General features: G+C 35.5%; 1 protein-coding gene across 1 annotated transcript in view; it reads right to left on the minus strand.

The window, feature by feature from the left end:
• Positions 1 to 26,815, minus strand: part of Agbl4 (AGBL carboxypeptidase 4) — a 1,095,236-nt gene that overhangs the window by 930,188 nt on the left and 138,233 nt on the right. The window contains exon 3 of the mRNA XM_041652936.1: positions 20,594 to 20,718. Within this exon, the coding sequence (XP_041508870.1) occupies positions 20,594 to 20,718 (125 nt within the window). The remainder of the gene's footprint in view (positions 1 to 20,593; positions 20,719 to 26,815) is intronic.

The following is a 26,815-nucleotide window of genomic DNA, read 5'->3' on the forward strand; positions in this document are numbered from 1 at the left end:
CACATTAGAAAAATTATCCATTATGATCAAGTAGGCTTCATCCCAGAGATGCAGGGCTGGTTCAACATACGCAAATCTATCAATGTAATCCACCATATAAATAAACTGAAAGAAAAAAACCATATGATCATTTCATTAGATGCTGAAAAAGCATTCGACAAAATTCAACACCCCTTTATGATAAAGGTCTTGGAGAGATTAGGGATACAAGGGTCATACCTAAATATAATAAAAGCTATTTACAGCAAGCCGACAGATAACATTAAATTAAACGGAGAAAAACTCAAAGCCATCCCACTAAAATCAGGAATACGACAAGGCTGTCCACTCTCTCCATACCTCTTCAATATAGTGTTTGAAGTTCTAGCAATAGCAATAAGACAACATAAGGGGATCAAGGGGATTCGTATTGGAAAGGAAGAAGTTAAGCTTTCGTTATTTGCAGATGATATGATAGTATACATAAGCGACCCCAAAAACTCTACCAAAGAACTCCTACAGCTGATAAACACCTTTAGTAATGTGGCAGGATACAAGATCAACTCCAAAAAATCAGTCACCTTCCTATACACTAAGGATAAGGAAACAGAGAGGGAAATCGGAGAAGCATCACCTTTCACGATAGTCACAAATAGCATAAAATATCTTGGGGTAACTCTGACCAAGGAAGTGAAAGATCTATTTGACAAGAACTTTAAGTCTTTGAAAAAAGAAATTGAAGAGGACACCAGAAAATGGAAGGATCTCGCTTGCTCTTGGATTGGGAGGATCAACATAGTAAAAATGGCAATTCTACCTAAAGCAATCTATAGATTCAATGCAATCCCCATCAAAATCCCATTAATGTATTATTTTAAAAAACAATCTCTTCTCATTTTATATACCTATCCCAGTTCTCACTCTGTCCTCTCCTCCTGCTCCCCCCCTACTTTCCCCATCCTACCCACCATGGATCTTTGCATTGGTTTCCATCCGTTACTACATGAAGATTCTATGGTGACAATTAAGGTAGTCATCAATTTCATTACAGGGGAAGACCAGTTCAGGCACCTTCTCCACTATTGCTTAGGGTCTTAGCTGGGGTCATCCTTAGCTGGTGACAGGTTTCATGCTAGCCCCATAATGGCTTCCTCAATCAAGATATCTATTTCCTTGCTCTCATCTCTGTCTTTCCCCCATCTTGACCATCCTGTTCCCTCAAGTTCTCCTCCCGACTGCCCTTCTCCCCTCCATCTCCCCTCTCAACCTCCCTTCACCCTCCCACCCAAGATCCAAATTTTCTCAGGAAAGCTTGTCTATTTCTCCTTCCCAGGGGGATCCTTAATGGAATATTGGTATCTCTTTTACTAGAAGTCCTATATCTTAGTAACTATGAACATAGTCTCATTATATGTCACGTTCAGTGAGATATTTTTCAAGGATTTACTCTATTTCAATTAGGGTGCCAAATTATTTGGGTAGAGCCCTTCATTTCATACTTTTGCTGTCTTCTTGATATCTTCAGTGTCTATGATGGGATGGCCTACTTCATTTCAGATATTAATAATGTCTCACCTTTCCCTTTCTGTCTTTATATCTTCAGCAAATTCTGAGTGATCCTTTTAGATCAATGCTACTGCTAAATTTTTATTTTATTTATTGAATTTTCCAATTTTAAATTTTATATATAGTTCCTCTTTATATAATCTTTCTTTAATGGAATTTTCTATTTTTGTTATGCCTATAGTAGCTTATTAAAATATTTTATGATTGCTGTTTCTAAATTCATGTCAAATTATTCTAATATGTGGCATCTACTGATTTTCTTTTATTCTTTCAAGATTAGATATTTCTGAGGCTCAGAGATGGTACAGTTGATAAGTTTTGTGCTGCATAAGCATGAAGCCCTGGATTTGGATACTCAGACTCACATATATGACCAGGCACTGCACACACCTCTAATTCCAGTACTGGGAAGCCAGAAACATGAGAACGCCTGCAGCTTTCTGAACAGACTGACTAGAAAAATTGGCAGGTTCAGTGAGAGACCTTGCCTTAACCAATAAGAAGATTTCTATATCATTTACCATTTTTGCCTTTAAGAGTCTATTTTTTTAAGATAGGGTCTCATTATGTATGCCTGGATGGCCTAGAACTCAATTGTGCAAGCTACATCAAACTCACAAAGATCCACCTGCCAAGATTAAAGGCACTCTAGAATCACATCTACCTCCCTTAAGAGTCTTACCTGTGTTGTAAACATGGTTGTTATGGTTTTATTTGTACAAAGTAGAAGAAGAAAAGAAAATATGTCTATTACATTGGGAGGCATTTAGTATTTTTGCCTTAATAATAGAAAGTCATTGGAAAATATTTCCCTTATAGAAACAGGGATTTCTATTGTAACACAATGATCTCCAGAACTTGCTAATTACCAGTCTAGCTTCAGGTTCAGCGAGAGAACTTGTCTCAAAGGAATAAGATGGAGAGTGATAGAATAAGACACCTAATGTTCTACTCTGGCCTTTCCACAGTCACCCACATTTACACACATATTCTCTCTCTCTCCCTCCACTCCTCCCCTCTCTCTCCCTTATCCCTCTCTAAAATCTTTACCTGGTGTTTGTTTTAGGTTTTAGATTGCCATTAACAGCCATTCTCTTTATTCTAAAACAAAACAAAACACCTCACCCTTGCAACTACCAAAGCAACAGTAACAACAAAAACAAAATTCAGCACGTACTAGGGCCTAATGTGTATTTCTATTGAAAAAAGAGAACTAATCTGGGCAGGTGCCACATGTCTGCAATTCGAGTACATGCAAGGTGAGACAAGGCAATCATAACTGTGAGGTTAGCCTCGGAGAAGGGCCAGTTCCAAGCCAGCCAGGGGTATATGCTAAGATCCTGGTGTAGGAGGTACTTCTGTATTTGTGTTGCTTTCATTGGTTGAATAAAGGGACTGCCTTGGTCTTTTGATAGGGCAGACTTAGGTAGGCAGAGTAGACAGAACTGAATTCTGGGAAGAAGGGCAGAGTGGTAGATGCCTTGATTGTCCTGCCTGACATGGACACTGGTTAGACTCATGCTGGCAAGCCACAGTTAAGTGGCAATACACATTAATGGAAATGGGTTAAAATAATATGTGAGAGTTAGCCAATAAGAGGCTAGAGATAATGGGCCAGGCAGTGTTTTAAACGAATACAGTTTTTGTGTAATTATTTCAGCTATAAGCTAGCTGGGTGGGATGGAACAAGGGGCCCCGCTCGTCATACAACAGATTGGTGCCTCAATGTGGTCTACTAACTCCACCTAAAACCTAAGAGGGTTTAAAAAGAAATTCTAGAAATAAATAAATTAATAAATAAATAAATAGTTAAAAGAAGTTGTTCGTGGCCAGGTTTTGGAGACCAGGCACAAATTCAACCAGCAAAGGCACTGGCTAAAGAATTAGATTAGCTGGAAAGAACATTTGGTTATCGCCCCAAAATTAGGTACTGATGTCTAAAAGGAATCAGTATCATGGAATCACTGAAAAGCTCAAGGTCAACACATTTGTTTTACCAACATATTTTTAACATGTTGAAGAAACTAAAACAATAATAATAAATACTAATGGCTATGGTCATGGTCATATGTGTATATAATACAACAGAACGAGCTCATTCAATCCTTCCATTAAGCTTCTTTCTATAGAAACTGAAATAAGAAGTTATTCAATTCTAAAATAAAGAAGCTAAAAATTCAGGGAGTGACAATAAGCCGCCAATTACAAGAGCATGTGGCAACCATGCTGAGTTAGCATCATCAATGGCACAGCATGAAGTCAGGAAAAACTGTCCAGAACAGAAGAATCTTTACTCACATCCATAAAGATCTGTGAGAAGAATAGAAAGCGGAGTAAGCCCTGAGGGAGTGAGTACTAATGCCAGGGCCCAGCCAAGACCAGGACTCCCAGGACTAGGAAGAGAGACCTTCTAGGAAGACTAAACTAGCCCTTCCCCCGTGCTGTACCTAAAACCACCCGGATGTTCCACATCACTGCTGCGTTAGCAGAATTGCACCTAGACTAGCTTTCCTACATGTGTGTCCATCTTTCTCTTTCGTTCATTCTTTTGCTGTCCTTAGTCGGGGTTCCAGGATATGGAGATGGGGAAGGGGGGAGGACATAGCAGAGAAGCAAAGTGAGAAACACAGCAAGACTCTCCACACAGGAGAAAGTGAGAAACAGGAGTTAATCAATAGGCAGAGACAGACCCCAGATTTCCAGTCTATGTAGTGAAGTGGACAGTGAAAGGCTAAAATAAGATGGTACAAACTAGAGCAAAAATTTCTGTTCAGTATTGAGGTCAAAGTTTATGGCAGGTAATTATGAGGATGGATTCTAGCAAAACTTGTGTTTGAGTCATCGGCATTTAATTTGTCATTCCACAGGATACTGTGAGAAGCTGGCTGAAACACAAAGATTAGCACGCAATAGGCCACACCCCAAGCACTCTGGGCTGTTCTAGATCACAAGAGAACTTAAGATCTGACAGTGAGGCTGCTGAGACCCAGAGCTTTAAGCATATATTTAGCAAATCAAAGTCCACAAAAGTTTCAGTATCTTTTCTCATAATTTTATTGCTTTGTTCTGCCAAAGCAAGGCTTATATTACCCAAGAAATTCTGCATAAAATTTAAATATCAATCTCTCATTCCTTTGGCAGTAGATCAGCCAAAAACCCATAGCTTAAGATTCCTCTAGCCTAAGATGTTCTGTTTCTAGTACCCACAGCTTCATTTGCAGAACGGTCTTTTTCACTTTTTACATCTGTGTTTTATTTATACTGCAACAGAAATATTTAGAAGTTTATGTCACAATAAGTTTCTAATCTAAATTTGGTGGTTTTTTTTCAATTGTTCAGCAGTTTAAAAACCACACACAGAGTAAAATTTCCAGCAAGAAATTGCTCATTGTGAATCCCATCTTAATTTTCCTCATAAATAAGCAACTATTATCATACGATATACTTTGGTGTTGATTTTGAAATACAATATGACTTTTGAAATATGACTTTTCTAAGGGTAAGTTTACATTATTAATGAAAATACAAAGTTGTATTTGCTTGACATAAATTGGTACCATTACAGGTTTTGTTTGTTTTACTCTTTACCTTGCTATTCATTTGAAGAATTAGACTATTATAAAAGGTTTGTGGTATTTATTTGACTACCATGTTTTTTTTCCCCTAAACAAGAATACCTTTAAGTTCCAAGTCAACTAATGAGCTCCTTCTGAAACCCTCCACTCCAACTAAATATACTGAACTTTAATAATAATTTACCTGTATTTTTAGTATGAATTTATTATTTTATATTGTACTATAATATTCCACATACTTGGTTTCTCCTCACTGAGAGAAGGCATGTTTCTATGTGTCAAAAATGTATCTAATACCTTCATATACACAGGATAAAGGAAACTATCTCTCTAGCTAATTTTCATCAGCATACAAATTATTTATTTATTAATCATTTAATAAACAGCTCAACAATGTTCTCTGCTGGTTAAAAATCAGTTGAAACTGACTGTAAGATATGAATAGTATTCCTTACGTTCTTAGTATCATAATTATGATCACTATTATTCAATGGCATGGTCCACTTACCTTGTGAAACTTAAGGTTAAGTGATGTTAATATATGGCTTGTTCATTTGTTTCTTCTTCTCTTTCCCCATCAAACTATGAGCACTAAGGAGCATAGGAACATCTATCTTGCCACCAGATTTTCAGGGCTTTGTTTATATTAGGAGTCTCATTACTACTTCTTTAATCCATACTTGGGCAACTATCACGTGCTCCCCCTCATATATAAATTCTACCTTTTAATTTTTATAAGTATATATTCATACATATATGTGTTGTGAGACTGAAAAGGTGACCATGGAAATACAACATGAGGTTTAAAAGGGAGGTGTTGAGGACAGTAAATGGAAAGGGGACCACTGAGGGAAGGAAGGGAACAAGGAAGGGGACAGGGGTATGGGGGAGAAGAAGATGTGAGAGAACCAATCAAAAATAAGTTATGTATGAATTGCCATGATGAAAAACTATTATTTTGTGTGCTAATTAAAAAGCAAACAGTGCTGAACATGGTGGTATATCTTTAACCTCAGAACTCAGAAGGCAGAAGGAGGTGAGTCTCTTGAGTTCAAGGTCAAACTGGTCTATATAGTGGGTTCCAAACATCCAGGACAATGTAGAGAGACCCTGTCTCAAAAATCAAACAAATAACAAAAAGAAAAAAAACACATAAAAATAATTATTTTATTGAAGAAGTTAGAAGTAAAAAGTTAGCTTTTTTTTTCTCTCAATTGATAAATGTTTTCTAAAAGTACTCACTATACAAAAATGTCACCACATGATCAGAATTTAATTTGAAATTAAAGAACAGACTAACTCTATCTCCCTTAACTAGATGCTGCCTAAGCCTCCATGACCTGCATGACCTCCATGAAAGAGAAGCACAGCTTCCTAGCTCTTCTTTTGTAATGGAGGCAATCAATTAGCAACACTCAAGAAAATATTTAAATATAAAACCAATATAAATCACAAAGAGTGGCAAGTTAAATGTCTTGAGCCAAATATAGTCATCCATTATCCAGACATGCCTTTAAAACCTGGCATAATAAAATAAATGTTTCAGATTATTAAGTAAGTAGTACTTCTTAGAGATTAAACATTTTAAATTGATCAAAAAGGAAAAAATGAAAAGGAAGCAAAACTGCTTCCATGTTTGGTTTTCAGTTGGCCTGTGCATTTATACACTAGTATCTTTAATTACGGACAGCTAAAATGTAATGTTTGTATATATTAAAAAAGAATTTCATCAAGTCAGGTTTTTTATTCTAGTTAGTATGAAATAAAATTACACTAGAATAATACCTTATTTTGAATATCATAAAAAACTTAGAAAATTTTATTATTATCTATTCTGATGATATACAATAGGTCATCAAATACAATTATTCTACAAGTGCTATCTTGTTATGAAATTGGGTATGATAGACTGATTGTTGAAATGAAAATAATTTGTCAAAAAATCTGCACATGGGACATGAGAGATAAGAATTACCAAGGTCCCAAATATTCATGAAATGTTAAACAAAAATAAGAAAAAGAAATACAGTTGAAATGTAAATCTGAGCATAAATTACCAGAAGGGCAGAAGATCGGCATGGAAGTCGAGGGTCCTGCTCTGTAAGGTTGGTTCTGCCACATATGTCATAGAGAATGACACTGGGGGAAGTATTTATCATTAATGAACCTCAGGTATTTCATCAGAAGAAATGAAAAAGAGATATAAATTTTTCAGCACGAGGCATATGAAGGTGCTAGGGAACATGGAGAGGATACAGGAGATTAACAGGCCGTAGCCTGTTAATGCACGCTGCACTGGAGGAGCAGCAGGTTGTCATAGGTCCGGTTTCTCTCTTTTAGATAATTACTTAGCCTTTATGAGACTCATTTTTCTTGCCCAATAGTAATATTTACTTCAGAGAATTATTGTTTAGATTAAAGACTTCATTAAATAAATGAGAATGTTGTAAAGTCTCTTATTTGCCACATGATATTTTCAGCGACAAATAATCACTATGTTATTCTAAGTACAATTTTCTGGGTGATAATAAATATACAGTATCAGATTTTTGAGGGGATCAATCTTATCATGGTTGTGGGAGGATTTTCGGATTGAACAATTATCCATGAGCAAAATACCTTCATAAGAACTAAGGGAACCAGGTGAGGAATAAGAGAAAATGCACTGATGAGAAACCAAAGATCAGAGAGCATCTATGTCACATGGCCTCCACCCCTAGCCTCCAGCAAGACAGCTTACCCTTCACTTGACAAAAAGATTGTGCATGGAACAAGTGACATGGTCTAAGATGCAATTCTGTATCTGACAAGTCAAAGTCATGCCAAAAGGGTCGGACATCCTCAGACTCCAGGATGGCACCTAGAGTCAGATCCTCTAAGCCTCCTTATTGGGCAGTATTCCACAACTCGAATTCCAAGTCTCATTTGGTCTCAAGGAATGCCCCAACACTAGACTGAATCCAGAGACTCCAAGCCTGATTTGCCCCCAACATCAGGCCAACTAGTCTACAAGGCAGTACCCACAGATGCAGTCTTCAAGATAGACCATTTGCACATGAGTGTTTTGGAGGGTCTGAGGAAGCTGGGAGGTGGGTTTTGGGATACAGCACCTCACTATCCCTGGTTAGTTTAGAACTTGCTAGGTAGAAAAACTAGCCTTGAAATCACAGAGATCCTGCCTCTGCCTCAAAGATGCTGGCATGAAAGGCATAGACTGCACACAAATTATCAACTAATTACCAGGCAAGAAACTGTGCCTGCAGATTCCAAGGCTGACCAGGTTCAGACCAGCCCACTGATCAAGCCAAGCAAGCATCCAGATTTGTTCTAGCAACATAGGGCCAAGAACCATTCTAGTGGACCCTGGAAGACTGGCACTCCTCAGCTGAGCTTACAGGCCTACCCTTGCGAACTAGGCCTGTTCCCATGGACTTCAGTTCCAGGCCCACAACAATGTTAGGTCAACACACATGGATTTGTGAGCACTGGTTTCAGGATCCAAAGTCTCAGAACCATCCTAGAATCTGTTAAAACTCTGAAGGCACAGGCTTACAGACCACAAGCGTGCCGGGTCATCACCTGTGGATTAAACACAACATGGCCCTTTTAAATAAATGCTGGCACTTGAAATAATATGCTTTTTTTTTTAAAGAAAAAAGTCCAATGACATTTGACAAAATATAACATCTGAAGAATAACTACAAATTAGCAGTAAGAAAGACTGCCTAATCAAAGCCACAAATGCTGGACTGGGGATATGGCTCAGTGCATTAAGTTTTTGGTGTACAACATCAGAACTGAAATTTAGATCCCCAAAACCCACGTAAAAGCTGTGTATGTTAAATGTGACAGTAACCTGTAATCTCAGCACTTGGGAGGCAGAGACAAGAGTCCTTGTGGTACACCTACTAGCTAGACAAGCAGAAACTAGTGAGAAACATTGCCTCAATAAAGTAGGCAGTGAGCAAGAAAAATGCCCAGTGTTGACTTTGGCCATCAACAAGCACATGCACACAAATCAGCACAGATATGTGCATGCACACACACATCTGCAGGTATGTACACAGGAATAACACACATACACATCTATATGTAAACAACTATTTACAAACATAAAGAAAAATATTAGTGGTATAAAAATCAGTAAATCCCTCCATGATTAAAGCCAATAAACAGGCTGACTCACATTTCTTGGATTTAACATTGTAATAGATATCCTCCCTACTGGATATATATAAATTCCTACAAATATAACTTATCACTATTCCTGTGTGATAAAATTGCCTATGTAAACAACATCAAATTCACACATATGTTACTAGAAGTGAAATAAAGTCATCAAGGACGCAGAATATACGGTGCTATGTTATATACTAAAAAAGGACAATTAGCATTAATTTTCCTTAAAACTTCCATTTACATCACCAAAGAGATATACACAGAGCATACAGTTAACATGTACAACATCCATGAGTTGAAAACGCTAAACAGTTTCACTTTAAACACTGGTAAAATCTTTGAACAGACACCACAGCATAGCAAATAAACACAGAACTATTAGTCACTAGGGAAATGCAAAGTAATTGCTCGGTGAGATACAGTTAAGGCATCAAAATGACAGAGGTTGAAAAATATCGACAATGACAAGAGGTGACAAGCCTGTGCAACAACTGGAACTATCTCGTACTGCTGAAGGAAATGCAAACTGATAGAACCACACTGAAAATTAGTTTGAAGATTATTGTCAAGTTTAATAATCACTTAACATATGACCAAGAAATCTTACTCCCAAGTATTTTAGTTTAGTGAAATAAACCGTATATTCACGAACACAACCAAATAGTACACAAATATTTATAACAGTCAAAAAGAAACATCTGTGAAACACTTAATTAAATAAACTGTAGGAATTTCTACTTTAAAAAAATATCTTAGTGTTTACTTGTTACTACTTATTGTTTATCCTGATAATAGGCCTTCTTTATTCTATTTCATGCTGGTTTCGGAGCACCTAGCATACAAAGTAGATATTTGTTGACCACAAATGATATGAAAATAACACATTAGAAGCATTTCTCCGACTATAAAAAAATGAAAATGCAATCACTATATATCTCTATATCTACATCTACATATGTGTGTGTGATGATTCTCAATCAGCTGTTTGAAAAATCAAATAAACAACAAAAAACCTGCTGTGGATTCTGTTGCCAAACTACAGTATTCATATAGCAGGAGAGATATTAAATGCACTTTCACCTTAAGATATTTTCAAATTAGACTGAAACTGGAGCAGAGCCTCATCATAAGTCAAGAAACACCCACTATATGTAGACATAAAGCCAAAAGCATAAAGAAAATGACATATATGGCATAATAGATTGAAACAAGAGAACAGAAATAATGGCTTCTGGTATCATTTATGTATTCATTATTGTTAAACCAAATTTTTTGTTTTGTCCACTTGGAATGATGTGGGATATCCTTCTGTATATGTGTTGCCTTATTTGGTTGATGAATAAAGCTGTTGCGGGCAAATGGTTTAGTAGAGTAAAGCCATGTGAGAAATTCAAACAGAGATATATATAGAGAGAGCAGGCAGAATCAAAGAGACTCCAAGTAGCTGCCAAAGGAGAAAGATGCCAGAACAAAACCTTACCCAGTAAGTCACAGCCTCATGGCTATATACAGATTAATAAAAATGGGTTAATTTAAGATGCAAGAGTTAGTTAATAAAAAGCCTGAGCTAATAGGCCAAACAGTGTTGCAATTAATATAGTTTTTGTGTGATTATTCGGGTCTGGGCGGCCGGGAAACAAAAGAGTGTAATACATGTATGTACACAAACACACACACACACACACATACACACTTGTATAACATAATTTACTCAAGATAACACAGTAAATAATCTGATTAACAAGTCTGAGCTTAATCCAAATAAAATAATGGTAAAAAGTCATTTCAGAAAGAGGAGAGGAAAATGCAGGAAGATATCAAACAACATGATCTCTATAATGGACTATTACAAAGTTTAAAAAGTGCTTAAAGCAAGGTAGATTAGATAGTAGCCTGATAAGTAAGAGTTGCATATGCCAGAGAAGACTGACCTTTACCCTAAAGACAAGAGCAAGATATTTAAGAGTTGCAGGAGTTGAACAGTAGGGTTCGATTTGAACTTTACATAGAATACCCCAGGTGTTGTCTGAAAGAGAGACTTAAAAAGAGGGAAATGGGAAGCGGTTGTGGGGACGAGGCAGAAATCCTTAATAAATAAATAAATTAAAAAAAATAAAATAAAATAAAAAAAAAGCAAGATCAACAAAGCAGCAGTCAAAGACAGCCTAGGAAACGTGGTAACAAGTGGGCTGGTTGACTGCAGCTGTGACAAAAGTGTACAAACTCAGGACGGAATTTGAGAGTTGATCACATAAGACTTTATAATCTATAAATGAAGATTTATAATATAATTTAATGACCTATAACTGAAATCAGATTTTCTAATCTAAATGGCATCTGATTATATAATTTATAGATAAAGATAGAGATAACCTCGCAGAATTGTTGGGAAAACTGAATAGTAGTAATTTAACACAGTGTTGCCACAGCATTTGTGATAAATGTATTACTATAAAAAATATAATTTGTTGTAGAATATTTTAACATGTAAAGATGTGTTATATTTGTTTATGCTACAGAATATTACTTTAACTTTGTAAAAGTGTGTTACATTTGTTTGTACTGGCATTTGCTTAATCATGTAAAAATGTGTTGTATTTGTTTCACCTTGTCTGCCTAAGGCACCTGATTGAGCTATTAAAAAGCTGAGCAGCCAAAAGGTAGGCAGAAGAGGTAGAAGCAGGACTAGTGGGCAGAGAGAACAAATAGAAGAAATCTGGGCTTGAGAAAAGCAAGAGAGAGAAGAACAAATGGAAAGAACAGGGAGAAAAGGGGCCAGCCAGGCAGCCACCAGGCAGCAGACACAGAGCAGGACACACAGAGAGAAAGGTAAAAAGCCCCAAGACAAAATATAGATAAAGAGAGCCGGATTAAAGTAAGAGCTAAGACAAGGCATTATAAGATAATAGCATTCATCACTAATAATAAGTCTCTGTGTCATGATTTGGGAGCTTGTTGGTAGCCCAAAAGAAAAAGCATGGTAAAAAAAACATAAATCCACATCAGAGGAATTTCAGTAAAGTGCCACATTTTGAGTTTACATGACTGTATAAACAGTAGCAACACTCGCTGGAACATAAAATAAAGACATATTTTTACACAGCAAGAGAAGGAGTTCTTTTTTAATAATTAGTGCGAGCGAGGCTGTGTAGTCCAGAGAGAGACAATATGTACAGTGTGAATACACAAGCTATAATGAGAAGGGGAAACCCTACGAAGGAGAATCAGAAAAGATGAGATCAGAACTCCAAGGAAACGGTTTCTAACAGTGAAACAGCAACAATACCAAGTGCAAGATAAATTAAGACAGTGGGGACAATATGCCCACTAAGTTTAACAACATCAGAATAATCTATACAATAGTGAAAAGCCAATTAACAAATACTGTAAAGTTAAATGCCGGCTGTTTACATCGGGCTTCCTCGCTTCACATTATAATGATGGTATCTGTCTAAAATATCATGGGGAAGCATGCAAACATTATGGACACAGTAATGCATTTTATGTATATGATAGACACACAGAAAAAATAATCCCAAACATAGTTACTAGGCTAATTAAACAGTTTCAAGAAACTAAAATTTATCTTTGCAAAACAATGTACGACAACTTGAAAGAATTAAAGTAAATGCGTGTATGCAGCACTTATACTGAAACTGAAATGATATCATTGATATGGAAACCGCAAGATTTATGTCCTGCTATCTTAATTTGTCTATTTTTCTATACATTCTAAAATGCCCAATCTTCTGAATGTTTCCTCAAACAAACAAACAAATTCCTTGATCCATGAAGAACAGTTTATAGTCTATCAAAATCTTTAAGAAATACATATGCCACCTATTAAAAAAGACGGGTTATATAAATTTAAATTTTATAAGTGTGCCTATAGGAAAAAACTTCCTGAATAGAATACATATAACATAGCCAAAAAGAACAACAATTAATAAATGGACCTCATGATGCTGCAAAGCCTTCTGCATGGCTAAGACACCATCATTTGTACAAAAGGACAGGCCACAGAATAGGAAAAGACTTTTACTAATTATACATATGATATATGGCTATTACCTCAAATACATAAAAATTAAAAAAACTGGAAATAAAACAATTCAATTTTAAAAATTGGGTACAGATCTAAACAGTGTTCTCAAAAGAAGAAACAGAAAAATGGCTGAAAGCCATGTAAAGAAATTTTCAACATCTTTGCTTATCAGGGACATGCCAATCAAAATTACTTCGAGATTTTATCTTATACCAGCCAGAATGTGCAAGATCATTAAAATAAATGGCAGCTCATCTTGCAAGAATGTGCAGTAATGGAAACACTCATCCACTGTGGTATGTGTACAAACGAGCATAGCCACTGTGAAAATCAGTGTGGTAGTTCATCTACCTCAAGATCCAGCTGTAGCATCTGACTAAGAGTCACTTTCTCAACCATTGATGCTCTATTTATAATAGGCAAAAATTGGAAATAATCTAGATGTTCATCAACAGATGAATGGATAAAGAAAATATAATACATTTATACAATGCAATAACTCTCAACTGTTAAAAATCATAAAATTCACAAGAAAGTGAATGAAGCTAGAAAAAAAATCATCCTGAATGAGGTAACCCTGACCTAAAAAGACAAACATGGTGTGTGTTTACTTATATATGGAAGTTAGCTGTTAAGTTTTCAATAAACAGGCTACAATCTGTATAAGGACCAAGTTTAGGTACAGAGTAAGGGACTGGGAGGGCATCTCCTAGAAAGGGGAGATGGAATAGACAGTTATGGATGCCTGAAATGGGAGGGTCAAACACAGCAATGGAGGAAGGTGAAAGGATGGAAGGGCATACAACAGAGGTTCTCAACCTGTAGGTCGTGACCCCTTATAGGGGTCATATATCTGATCCCATAAAGTAGATATTTATATTACAATTCATAACAATAGCAAAATTACAGTTATGAAGCAGGAAAAAATGATTTTATAGTGGAAGCACCATGACATGAGAAATTGGGTGAAAGTGTCACTGCTTTAGGGAAATTGGGAACCACTGGAATACAGGGAGGGGTAGATAAACGAAGGACCATTTCAGAAGTCATTCAGAAACCTAATACAAAGCTTTCTGTATCTATGCCAAATAACGGGAGAGACAAAGCCCCGTCTAGACCTCTCTCACCATCAAATGGAGGTTCCTCCCTGTGCCCGAAATAGGTTAATTAAGTTGTTGGTCTAAGGGACCCTACAGAAACCCCCAAACTACCCAGCCTATTTCCAAGGCAATAGGTTGCTTTCCACAAACTGATGGTAAGGCAGGTCTCATTGCTGTTTTCACAATATAAATTTTCAATGTGTTCTGATAGTTAAGTCTTTAATTCACCTATAAAAGTTTAAAAATTATTTTTACTACTTTGTTATACATACATCCTGCTATTTCTACTATTTGTATGACAATTATTTTCATGATATATTTTCTCTAAGTAGCTTTGTTTCTGATTTCTCTACTGTTCATGTAGACTGCTTCTCTCTTCTTATGCCATGTTACAGTGATTTTACATTACAACTGCTATAAAAAAGTTAGTTGAAGTGCCAGTTGCATTAATTGTTTTTCGTTAAATTTTACTAGGATCATTTTGTTGTTTTATTTTATACATTAATTTTAGAATTAGTTTGTCAAATTCTATTAGAAATTGGAAAAAGAAAATTCTTGTTGGAATTGTTTTGAGATATGTTAATGTGGGGAGATCTTTGTACTGTTGAGACTTTGCTTATGTGAGCACACCTTTGGTTCTCAGTGTATCAGATTGCTCCTCCACTGCCTCTCACTGCTGATGGGAACTCTCTTATTCCTCTTCATTCCTCAATGAATGTTGTTCAAACTTCATTATAATTTGGAAAATATATATTTAGGCCAATTGCTATGACAGACTGGTCACTGGCACCCTCTCTCCAGAAAAGCTTCTACTCCATTTTTCTCAGCTATGGATCTTGTGTGCATACTTTACACCTTGATATTAACAATAACTACATTACTGTAATCCTGTCAACTTTATCCATCCTGTTCTACTAAACACCATTTTATAGTTTACTAAACAATATTCTAACTCCACAACTTCTATAACTTCATCACAGTCTCTAATAAAGTTTATGCCTGTTTAATAGTAATTATTGTAGTTGATTTTTATTTCAAAAATGGTCAGTTTTGCATGATGTGGTCATTTCAAATGACCTATATTCAGTGCCCTTTTATATCGTATTTTCCCAACCCCATACCTTCCACCCCTTTAATATACTCTCTCTCTTAGAACTCTTGTTTGTATGCTGAATTGTCTTTATCCTCCTTCAACTTAGTGATATACATTGTTAAAACTGAACCGATGATATAGTCTCAGCCATAACAGGCTATCTGGTAAATTTATCTTCCATTTATATATTATTAGTGAACAGTTGTTTTACTAAAACACGAGAGGAAAAGACAAAGTACAGTAAGACCTATGATTGCTAACATTATCCAAACAGAGCACACACCCTAAACTATGATGTAAAAAATAAGGGACTTTTACAACATATGGCTGAAGAAACCAAAGTTAGAAGAATAAAGGATGAATTTAAGATGGTAGACCTATAGTTACAAAACAGAATATTAGAATAGAAACACTGGCAAAGAAAATTTTTCCATAAATCTTTAGAGTATTAAACTGGGGCACTCAATGTATGAAAAGTTATATACACACATAATAAGACTCCAAGAAAATGAACAAATATTATCTACTAGAAAGTAACTTCCAACTAACTAGTCCTAAAGCAGAAGCTATTATAGGCACAGCTTTATAGCACACAGGGCAGGGAACCCTGATTGCTCTTTGGGCTGATGAGGGAGGGGGACTTCATTGGGGGAGGGGGAGGGAAATGGGAGGTGGTGGCGGGGAAGAGACAGAAATCTTTAATAAATAAATAATTTTTTTTAAAAAAGTCACCTTATAACCATGATGAAATAACTGCTCCCATACACATCCGCTTACCAAAATCAAAAAGTCGAAATAGAACAAAATACACACCAGGTTGGAAATGGGAACCCCAATGCTAGATATCCCTACTAAAGAGTCAGGAAATAGTTTCACTCCTAGGTCTGCCATGAATTTTAAGATACACTGTTCAGAGACACCCAGGTACAGCACTGACGATCTGAATCATTCAGCAGGTACGTCCAGAGTCATGTCTGCGCAGTAGGGAGATTGCCATCCCTACATTATGCCTCCCTTAACAAAGCTTTAAAGTAAACCTGAAAGTCCAATCAGATCTACATGTATTAAAAACATCAACAATTTTAATAAGAAAATACTACTCTTTTGAGAAATGGGGCCTTTCTCTCCTACACAAGGCTGACAATAGATTTTATTATTCTTCTTTCTATATCTAGATAAAATCTGTGGTTATGCCCAGATAAAACAGGATTGATGAATAGAGGAAGAGAAACTAAATACAAAAAAATGAACTTGTCCTATTGTGTGATGTTGTTACTAGAGAGCAATTAATTTTTTTATGACTAGAGGCCTGGGGCACTCCATCATAAACTATTTATCTATGTGAAATCTCAAAATGAAGAAAATAAACAATTCGCTCTGGATATGCAAACATCTGAGTAAAAAAGAGGCAATTCCAATAAAGAAATGCAGAGAAAGACACCTCGCTCTCCACCGACAGGAAAGCAGCAGAAACTTTAGACAGCATGCACTGGCTATGCATATGCACATCCTTGTCAAATAGCTCCCCTTCACATTTTTCCTAAAGGGATGCTATAAAAGTATTTCCTACATTAAGATGTTTCCAACAGTACTATTTACAATAACACACAGTAGTCAATAATATTTATATTCAAGAGTAAGGAACCAGTCTTGTAGTAAACAGCTATTTGCCATGTTTGTAAGAAATTAGTGATAAAATAATTATAATGATGTTTAGATTCTTAAAAGCAAGATACTAAAGTATATTTACAGCACAAATTAATTGTAATCCAAAATAAATAAGCATAGAGAAAATATCACAACTTACTATTACCTGTTTCAAACTAGGAAAAATGATGGGGTATGTGGGTATATATGTGGAAGCAGTGTATCTGTGTGTGTGTGTGTGTGTGTGTGTGTGCGCGCGCGCGCGCGCGCGTGCGTGCACGTGTGTGTTTCTCTTTTCTGATTTTAAAGATTTTCTATATTCTATGTTTACCACATTGAGCATTGGCTGCTTTTGGACACAGAAAAAAGAAAGATAAATTTAGCATATAAAAACTATGCATGAATGAAAACAGCTTAAATAGCCCCGGCATATCATTTTATTTCCTCTTATTGGCTAAAATTTTATCATAAGTATTTAAATAGAAAAATTTGCTTTTACCTCACACAGTGTTCTGTTGCATCAATAATGCATTTTTACATCAGAATATTTAATATCAGTTTTTCAGAGAGAAAATTATTTTTTCATAAAGGTTCCAGGACATTTAGTTTCCATCAACTCTTGCAAATGTACTATTTAGCAACTACTTTCGGAGGGCTAATATATCAGTCCTGTGATACAGCAGCGCATGTCCCAAGCTTTTATCTCTTCCTAAAAACATCAAGGAAAATAACCCCAGAGCTAGTCCTGCATGTACAGTACATTTGATCCTTCGATTTTTAACATTCATTTAATGGAGTCTACCAGTGATGACTAACATTTCCTTGTCCGCTAGTACCAACCACTAAATAAGGTTTTTGATGAGATTACATTTGTGCAGCTCTCATTTTAACGGAAATTGGAGAGATATGAGAAAAGATTACAAGAAGAGACATTATAAAAGCAGATCTCACAAGTCAAACTTAATAGCAAAACCATTCTCTTCATGTAGGCAACCATGAAAACAAATATCCTGTGAGCTAGGGACATACTTTCTATCTTTCTATTAGATCTTTAAGCCTTGAGACAAATTTCCATAACTTTATAATGTGGTTAGAGCTGATGAGACAGTGGCCACAGAAGATAATGAATGAAGTACAAGGCAGAAAACTAGATGAACACATCTAAGGTTTTGGGGTGTACAAGCATAGGATCGTAATGCTTATGTTAGTTAGAAGCCAGAGAGGCAGATTAAATGTCAGCCATGAAAACTTCAAATTAAGTGTGCATAAAACATACCCAATTCTCTTATTAAAGAACCCTTTAGAGCACGTTCATGCTAGAAAAGATCGCCATAAAGGCTATATAATTTAAATGTACATCATGAAACTTAACACACTATGGCTCTGACATGTCAAACAATAAAAAATAAAACAGACATTCTGATAAGCAAACTAGAATAGCAAATAAAATTATTTAAAATGCATGAGGAACTTTCCCAAAAGTCTGTGTATAACTGAAGGAAGTAATTTCCTCTAAATCTCAAACCAGTACACCCCCCTCTCCTTTACTTATTAATATAAGCTGTATACAGACAGTCTTCATGGAGATCCAAGTGAATAAGAAACAAGGGTTGGTCCTAATGTGTCTCAAGATTAAAGAAATCTAAAACATTAAAAAATGAACTAATATTCAGTTTATTTAACAACAAAAATCAAAAAATAAGCAGTCCCTTTTCCAGGAGTTAATGGCTTCTTAGATGCAATAAGCAAGCTGAAGGATATATAAACTGTATAAGAAAGAAAAGTATAATCCTTTTAATGGACTTGGAAATTCTGGCATTTTCTCCTGCATTTAAGAAAGTGTTTCCCTCCATCCATATAAACTGTCTGCAGAATAGCTGTTTGCGTTTCAGAGGAGTGTATATGTGACAAGCATAACTTACCAACATAAGTCAGCAACAGCAACAGAAGAAGGCAAGGGTGGATGTTCACTTCGTGATATCAAGTTATCCTTTCAGTGAGCCCACATGGATATTGGAAAAGCATTTTGAAGAGTACTGATTATTTGATGGAATAATCCTAGAGTCAGGTCAACCACTGCACATGGTCAGGAAGGAGAAAGGGTATAATATTGCTATAATATAATATTGCTGTAAAAGAGACTTGGTCATGTAAGATGGCGTAAAAGCAAGAATCAAAGCTAGGTCTTAGGACTGTTGGGGGTGGGAGGGTCTCTGTGTGAGCTTCAGTTCTTTTGTCTCCTTCTCATATGTGCTAAAACTCTGATGTATCACATTTAGTAGGATACAAATATCTTTCCTATATTCAGATCCCACCCACCAGTTAGCCTCCAACTCAATACAGAGGGCAAGTTCCCCAATGCTGTGTCGGTAGTATTATAGAAAATTAAGTCAACTAGTTGAAAAATTTAGTGGTTGTCCATCCATCTTCTGCTGAAGCCACTTTTCCAGAAACAACACAGTGTCAAGAAATACCCCAAACTCCTAAAATCCAGACACTTGCCTAGGCCTGGAACATGAATGAAACTGGAACTCAGATGGACAGAGAGATGCAAACAGAGTTGACTGACTCAAGAGTAAAAATTGAACAAGACCATTACTTTCTCTCTGGTGTTGTAGATAAAGACAGCCCAGGAGAAGGCAAGGTGGAACTTTCCACATCCAGTCTTCCATATGCTAAAAGAACCACAAAACCACGACACATACAAAGTTTGTGCAGTCTGTCTGTAGTTGTCTGAATGGAACAGAATGGCAAAATTGCTTAGAATTAGAGTGCCAGTGTTTACTTCAAGCATATGTATGTAATCAGTCCATTTTAATCAATAACCTCTAATGAAAAACAAGTTTCAAAAAGGATTAAAAATCATTAGCAGTTAGAAAGTAAAGTTAAAGAAATCAATATTAAAGGGGATTAATATATTCATAAAATTTAAACATGACAAAGAACACACAAAGTTTTTCAGAATCGCTAGATGATACTGTGTTTTGAGTTCCCAGGCATACCAACTTTAGGGAAGATAATCAGTCAGAAGAATTTGAAAAAGAGAAGCTTTTATGAGATGGGGCCTATGAGAAAAGTCTTTCTGGGTCTTTGCAAATATGCTGTAACAGCATATTAGACATGGAAAACAGCAAGTCACTTCCAATGTTTCCTTAAAGTGTGCCACAAGGAAGCTTCACATATAAGGATTAAACAGTAAACAACATGCATTTTCTTAGATACAAGTTTGCATTCATGAATTCCCATCAGGAATTCCTTACCCATTCCTCATTATCTCTTGAAACAAAAGTATATCTAGCCTTGCTATAAATATAAAACAATATAATCTACTACAGACCAAGTTTAACACCTCTTAAAGAAAACAGTGCTCTTTTTGAAGATCACACCAGATAACCACCATTTACCTCACCTGTGATTCTTTCACGTTTTCAACAGTGAAGTTGAACCAGACCCGGAAGCGAGGATTACAGGTGTCAGGCCTAATGAACAGATCATACTCAAACTCTGAGACTTGCTCAACCCGGCCAAGGTTACCTATGACAAAACATAAGAGAACTGTGTTTTAATAGAAGTTCGTGTATCTCAACAATATTCTGCACTTTGATACTTGTACCAATCTTCATTTAGAACCGGTAGATGTGAATAGACACAGGCTTCCTTCCAACTCTAAGTGCAGCCCAAAGTAAGGAAGACGTCAGCTAGTTCAGGCTGTAGTACACAATCTCTGCCTGAATCTTATGATCCAGACCCTTGGTGCAACAAACAATATTTGGTTATAAAGACTATGTAGTATGGTTTGTTTCAAAACGCTGAGGAATGAATCACAAGCTACAGATTCCCAGTTAGAAAAGGATGAGGATAGACTATATACTGTTTCTAATATGCTGAATCCTCTTTAATCTTCACAACTTGGCTAGGCAGTTTGTGTGGTAAATTGCTAAAACTGATATTCAAAGGCTAAAAAAGAGTCAGGATGACTATACCTGGCTTCAGATAAATGAATGAGAAGTTGGTATTGTGTTGATCCTAAGGAAAATAGCAATATCTTACTTAAAATGAGTTCTAGAGTGCCTGTCTCTAGATCAGTTCTTCTCAGCCTTCCTAATGCTGCGACCCTTTAATACAGTTCATCAGGCTGTGGTGACCTCCCCAACATCATCAAATTATGTCATGGCTACTTCATAACTGTAATTTTGCGACTGTTGTGAATCATAATGTAAATAACTGATATGTAAAATATCTAGATGACATGTGACCCCTTGAAAGGGTCATTTGACACTCAAAAGGGTTGTGACCCACAGCTTGGGAACTGCTGCTCTAGAGGAATGTTTAGGAATAAACCTTCAACAAATATGGACCAAAGTTTTAACTATGTCGTTTCAAAGTTCTGTTGACATGTCACTAATTTTTTCTGATTATGAATTGTACTATAATTAATGGAAAACTATCCAGGGACCCAGAAACCTGGATTCTACTTCATTTCACTCCAATGGTATGAAGATAGATAAGTTGCTTACCTTCTCACAGTCTTATGAAAATGCTGAATTATATAATCGCAAGGTTCTTTCAGATGTAACCTTCTTTACTGTCTGTTTCTAGCAATGAGCAGGCAGTGACCCAGGACAGTAACTCCACAGATACAACAATTAACTTTTTCTTGCTTTTATCTGCTCTATTAAAATTTAATCTGAGAAAGCAATTTATTTCCCCTTCCAGAACATAAGAGTACCTTTATTTTAGTACATTCACATTGAAAACCTTACATTGATGAGGAAGTACATATAAAAACTAATCAAGACCAAAGACTTGCCTCTTAATTTTCTTTCAATTATATTCACAGTTCTAAAGAGATTCCTTACATGAAACTAGGTCCTTGAATTATTATCATCAAAAATATTTATTAAGAGACTTTTTATGAAAGTCAGAGTATTTATTACACAATGAAACTAAATAAGGGTCAGATAATTTAGGTTGATTTTAAATTTTCTAAAAAGTTAAACCACTGAAAATTCATTTTAAAATGCAACAAAGTTTTTATAATTATAAAGTAATATGAGACTGGGTAGATGGCTCAGTATGTAAGAGTGCTTGGAACCAAGGCTAACAATGTGTGTAGGATCTCCAAGCACCAACAGTAAAAGGAGAGCACCAACTCCTTCACTGGTTCTCTGATTCCACAGGAGCACCCTGGTTTGCATCTACCAATACACGCATACACAAAATAAATAAATATAATATTGGAAAGGTCACATAAATTGAAACATAAGCAATTATTCCTACATTAAAGGAGAAAATACAAATTTTAACCACTATGCAATTAGGACAGAATTTAATTTTAGTAGAAAATTAGTAATTCGAAGTTTAGATGTATGCTATAGACATCCTGAAGGTTAAGTATGTCAATCAATTTAATTTTCAGAACATGTCCCACAAATGAGGTACTTTTGCTTTCCCATTATATATATAAGAAAAACAATGAATACTGAACTAAAACAGCTCCAAAGGTATGCAGTAAGTAAATAAGTGGCATTTGCAAGTGATGTGAATGCCAATAGCACATCTCCAACCACCAGTGATCAGACTATACAGCTGGGCACTGAATAGATGAGCACAGGCATCACAGAGCTATGAATGGAAGCAGATTGTAAATCACTGTGCTTGATACCTACTCCACAATTAAAACAACAAAAACTTAAAAGGAGTCACTGCACACTTCAACCTTTCTAATCTAAAATTATGTATCAATGTTTGATCTAATCTTCAAAAGAAAGCATATATTCAGTCTGTTTTAATAGTTGGACAGTACACATGGATTTCAGTAAGAAGAAATCTTTAAATTGCTACTATGTACAGAGTTTTTAATAATAATATATAATGGCAAAAAACATAAAGTTTCAAAGTAATTTTACTCATATTATTAAATCTTCACCTTGACCCAATGATGATGAACCTGAAACCTGCAAGCACTTAACACCTATCTAAATTAAGACTTTAAAGCGCCTGGAAGGTCTCTGAAATAAAGACTTCTGATTAAATTGTTCTGTTCTTTGTATAACAGTATAACTATATATCAATTTTTTACTTAAATACTTCAACTATGTATCATATTAGAGACTTAAGGAAACATATATTTTAAAATATACTAGTAATGTTTTTTTTATCCATTTAAATGAAAGACAAGGAAAGAAAGAAAGCAAAATCTAAACCATGATGGACAAATAGGGAAATACACATAGGATATAGATTTAGCTTAAATATACCATTAAACTTTTCAAATGTAAAAGGATTAAATATTCAAATATACAAATATATAAACCTTGTTTACATTTTGCTAAGCAAAATAATCTAGAAACAGAAAGAAAATGCTATATGATACTATTACTCTACAGAATATTGAAAGTAAGTCAAATTTGTAAAGGTATACTTAGATCAGGCATCTTAGACATTAAGAAATATTACTAGAACTGAAAAAGAATATTTCATGTTTTTTTTTATTGCGAAAAGAAAAAAAAACATAAACAAAAAACAAGTTTCCACCTCCTCCCAGCCTCCCATTTCCCTTCCCCTCCTCCCACCCTTCTCTCCCTCCTCCCACCCTTCTCCCCCTCCTCCCACCCTTCTCCCCCTCCCCCCACTCCTCTCCCCCTCCCTCTCCAGTCCACAGAGCAGTCCGGGTTCCCTGCCCTGTGTTAAGTCCTAGGTCCTTATAAATCCTTACATTCAAAATAGCCTCAATAAATAAAATACTTTGGAAAAAACTTAAAGAATTGTAAGAACTTTACAATGAAAATTTTGAAACACTGAATAAATAAATTGAAGAAGATATAGAAATAGAAAGATCATCCATGCTCATCACAGATCAGCATAGTTAATACTGTAAAAATAGCTATACTACAGAAAGGAATCCACAAATTCAATACAAGCCCCCATCAAAGAAAAGTACTTTAACAAAAAGAAAATCTAATTTCTTTCATAATGAAAGTCCTGGGAATCTAGAAAGTCCAGGGACATAGCTCAACAGAATAAAGGGACTATGCTACATCTTACAGCCAGTATCATGATAAATGAAGAAAAGCTCACAGCATCTCCAGTAAAATAATGTCCACTCTCTCCATTCATATTCAAAATAGTGAAGAATGTCTTAGATAAGGCATTAAAACATGGAGATAAAAAATAAGAAAGGAATAAATTCAAGTATCTCTAGTTGATTCTGTATAAAAAGACCATAAAGCCCCATGTAAAACTCCTGTCTCATGAACATGTGGAGCAAAGCAGTAAGGCACAAAATTAACATAGAAAATCAGTAGCCTTCCCATGAACCATAACAACCATAGCAAAAACAAAAAAAAAAAGAAAGAAAAAATGAGGAAACAATCCATTTTACAATAGTATCAAAATAAAATAAAATAAATTGGAATAAATCTAATCAAGGAAGTAAAAGACTTGGGAAATGAAAACTTGGGAAATAAAATACCATAAAAGAAACTGAAGATAATATCAGAGGCTGGAAACTCATACTCATGGATTGGTTAGATTAATATTGTGAAAATTGCCCCCTTACAAGAAGCAATCTGCATACTCCATGCAATTCTCATAAAAATTCTAAAGCTTCCAATTCATCACAGAACTTTAAAATACAATCTTAAAACACGAATGGAAACACAAAAGAGCCAGGATACAAAACTAATTGTGAACAACAGAAACACTGCTAGATGTATCAATCACAATAAAAAATACCATGGTACTGCCATGAAAACAGACAGTTGAATAACGTAATAGAATTAAGGAATCCAGAAAAAGAAACATATTGGAGAAAAGACAACATCTTCAACAAATGGTGCTGGCTATACTAGGTAGCTAAATGTAGAAAAAAAATAACTAGATTCTATTTCTCATCCTACATAAAACTAAACTACAAATGAATCAAAGATATCAACAGAAGACTTGATACCCTGAAGCTGTTATAGTAGAACAAGAACATTGTTCAATCAGTGTACAGGCACAGGAGAGATGTTATTACTAGGACACACACAGTACAGGCATCAAGACCAATAGTTGACAGCAGGATCATATATATGGTTTAAAACCAAAACACTTTTAGACAGCAGAAGGCATTATCATTCTAGTGAAGAGGCAGCCTACAAAATGGGGAAATTCCATACCAACTATACATCTGACAAAGGGTTAAAGTCTACAATATACAAAGAAATCAAAAACTAAAATATCAAGAACCAGTTTAATTAAAATTGAGGGGTGATACTAAAAATTTAATTTTTACAATAATATAAAAGATTGAGAAATATTTATAATAACCATTAACATGCTCAGTCATCACTCAATTGAATAAGACAGTATGAAAATGTTTAAGAATCTTCATCTCAGTAGCAAATAAAGTAAATTTAATAAAGTACAAAAACAAAAAAAAAGAGAAACTCAAATTACACCACTTTAAGATTTCATCTTATCCCAGTCAAACTGGATGAAACTAGAACAACAATGTTGGCAAGGATGTGGGGAAATGAAACCCTCATTCAATTTTTGTGGAAAGTACAGACTTTAAGCAGCAATAATAAAAATATGTAGAATTCTCAGCCAAAAGTAAATGCACCTTATGACCCAGATATGCCACTACATGGCATATGTCCAAAGGACCTCAGCCCTTCTGCTCGACAGTTACTTGCTAGGCCAAGCCCATTATCACTCTGCTCACACAAACTAGAAAATGGAATCAGTCAAATGCCCTTCAACTGCTGAATGGATAATGAAAACATAGTACTATAAACAATTCAAAATTACTCCATTATAAAGGAAAATGGAATCATGAACTGTGGGTAAATGAGTGGAACTAGAAAATACTATACTGAATGAAATAGCATAGATCAAAAAAGGCAAGTGACACACTTTCTCTCTTTGTGGATGGTAGCACAACAGCCTACTTGCTAGACGCTTGTTCAACCAAGCTCATGGCCGCCCTATTCACAATAGTCAGAAAATGAAAACTATCTAAATGTTTCTCCAATGATGGAAGGACAATGAAATGTGGGGCATATATTCAGTCTCATTCTAGTCAGCTGTAAAGAAAAGTGAAACTATGAACTTTTTAGGTAAATGGATGGAACTGGAAAGGATTATGTGGAGTGAGCTGAGATCCAGAAAGATAAGCACTCCATACTACCTCCCATATGTGGATGCTAGCTTTGAATCGTACATTATTTTAAGCTGAAGTACCCACAGAAGTCAGGGCACTAAAAAGGGACCACCATGGGATAAGCAGGATGTTAAGGGGACATGGATAGTATGCATATGTTATAAAGAGGAAAGGTAAATAGAGGAACAGAAAGGGTCAAATAAGGTGAGGAACAGGAGGGCAAGGTAGAATAGGGAGTGTGAGAAGGAATAACACTAAAGAATTTGAAAAACAGCCATACATACATTTGCTACTGTTGAAGTACAAGATCAAGCCAGCCATACTCAAAGCATGGATAAGGGAAGTTCTGGTGAAATCCCACTCCTAGATAAGAAGCTATTAGCAATTGACAGCTTCTAGTGTAGGAGATTAAGTTTTCTTCAAGGAGACAACTCTTTTCTTTTTTATTTATTTATTTTTTTTATTTATTAAAGATTTCTGCCT

This window comes from Microtus oregoni, unplaced genomic scaffold (genome assembly GCF_018167655.1).
Source record: "Microtus oregoni isolate MIOR12 unplaced genomic scaffold, Mior012 000005F_ref0000423, whole genome shotgun sequence".
NCBI lineage: Eukaryota > Metazoa > Chordata > Mammalia > Rodentia > Cricetidae > Microtus > Microtus oregoni.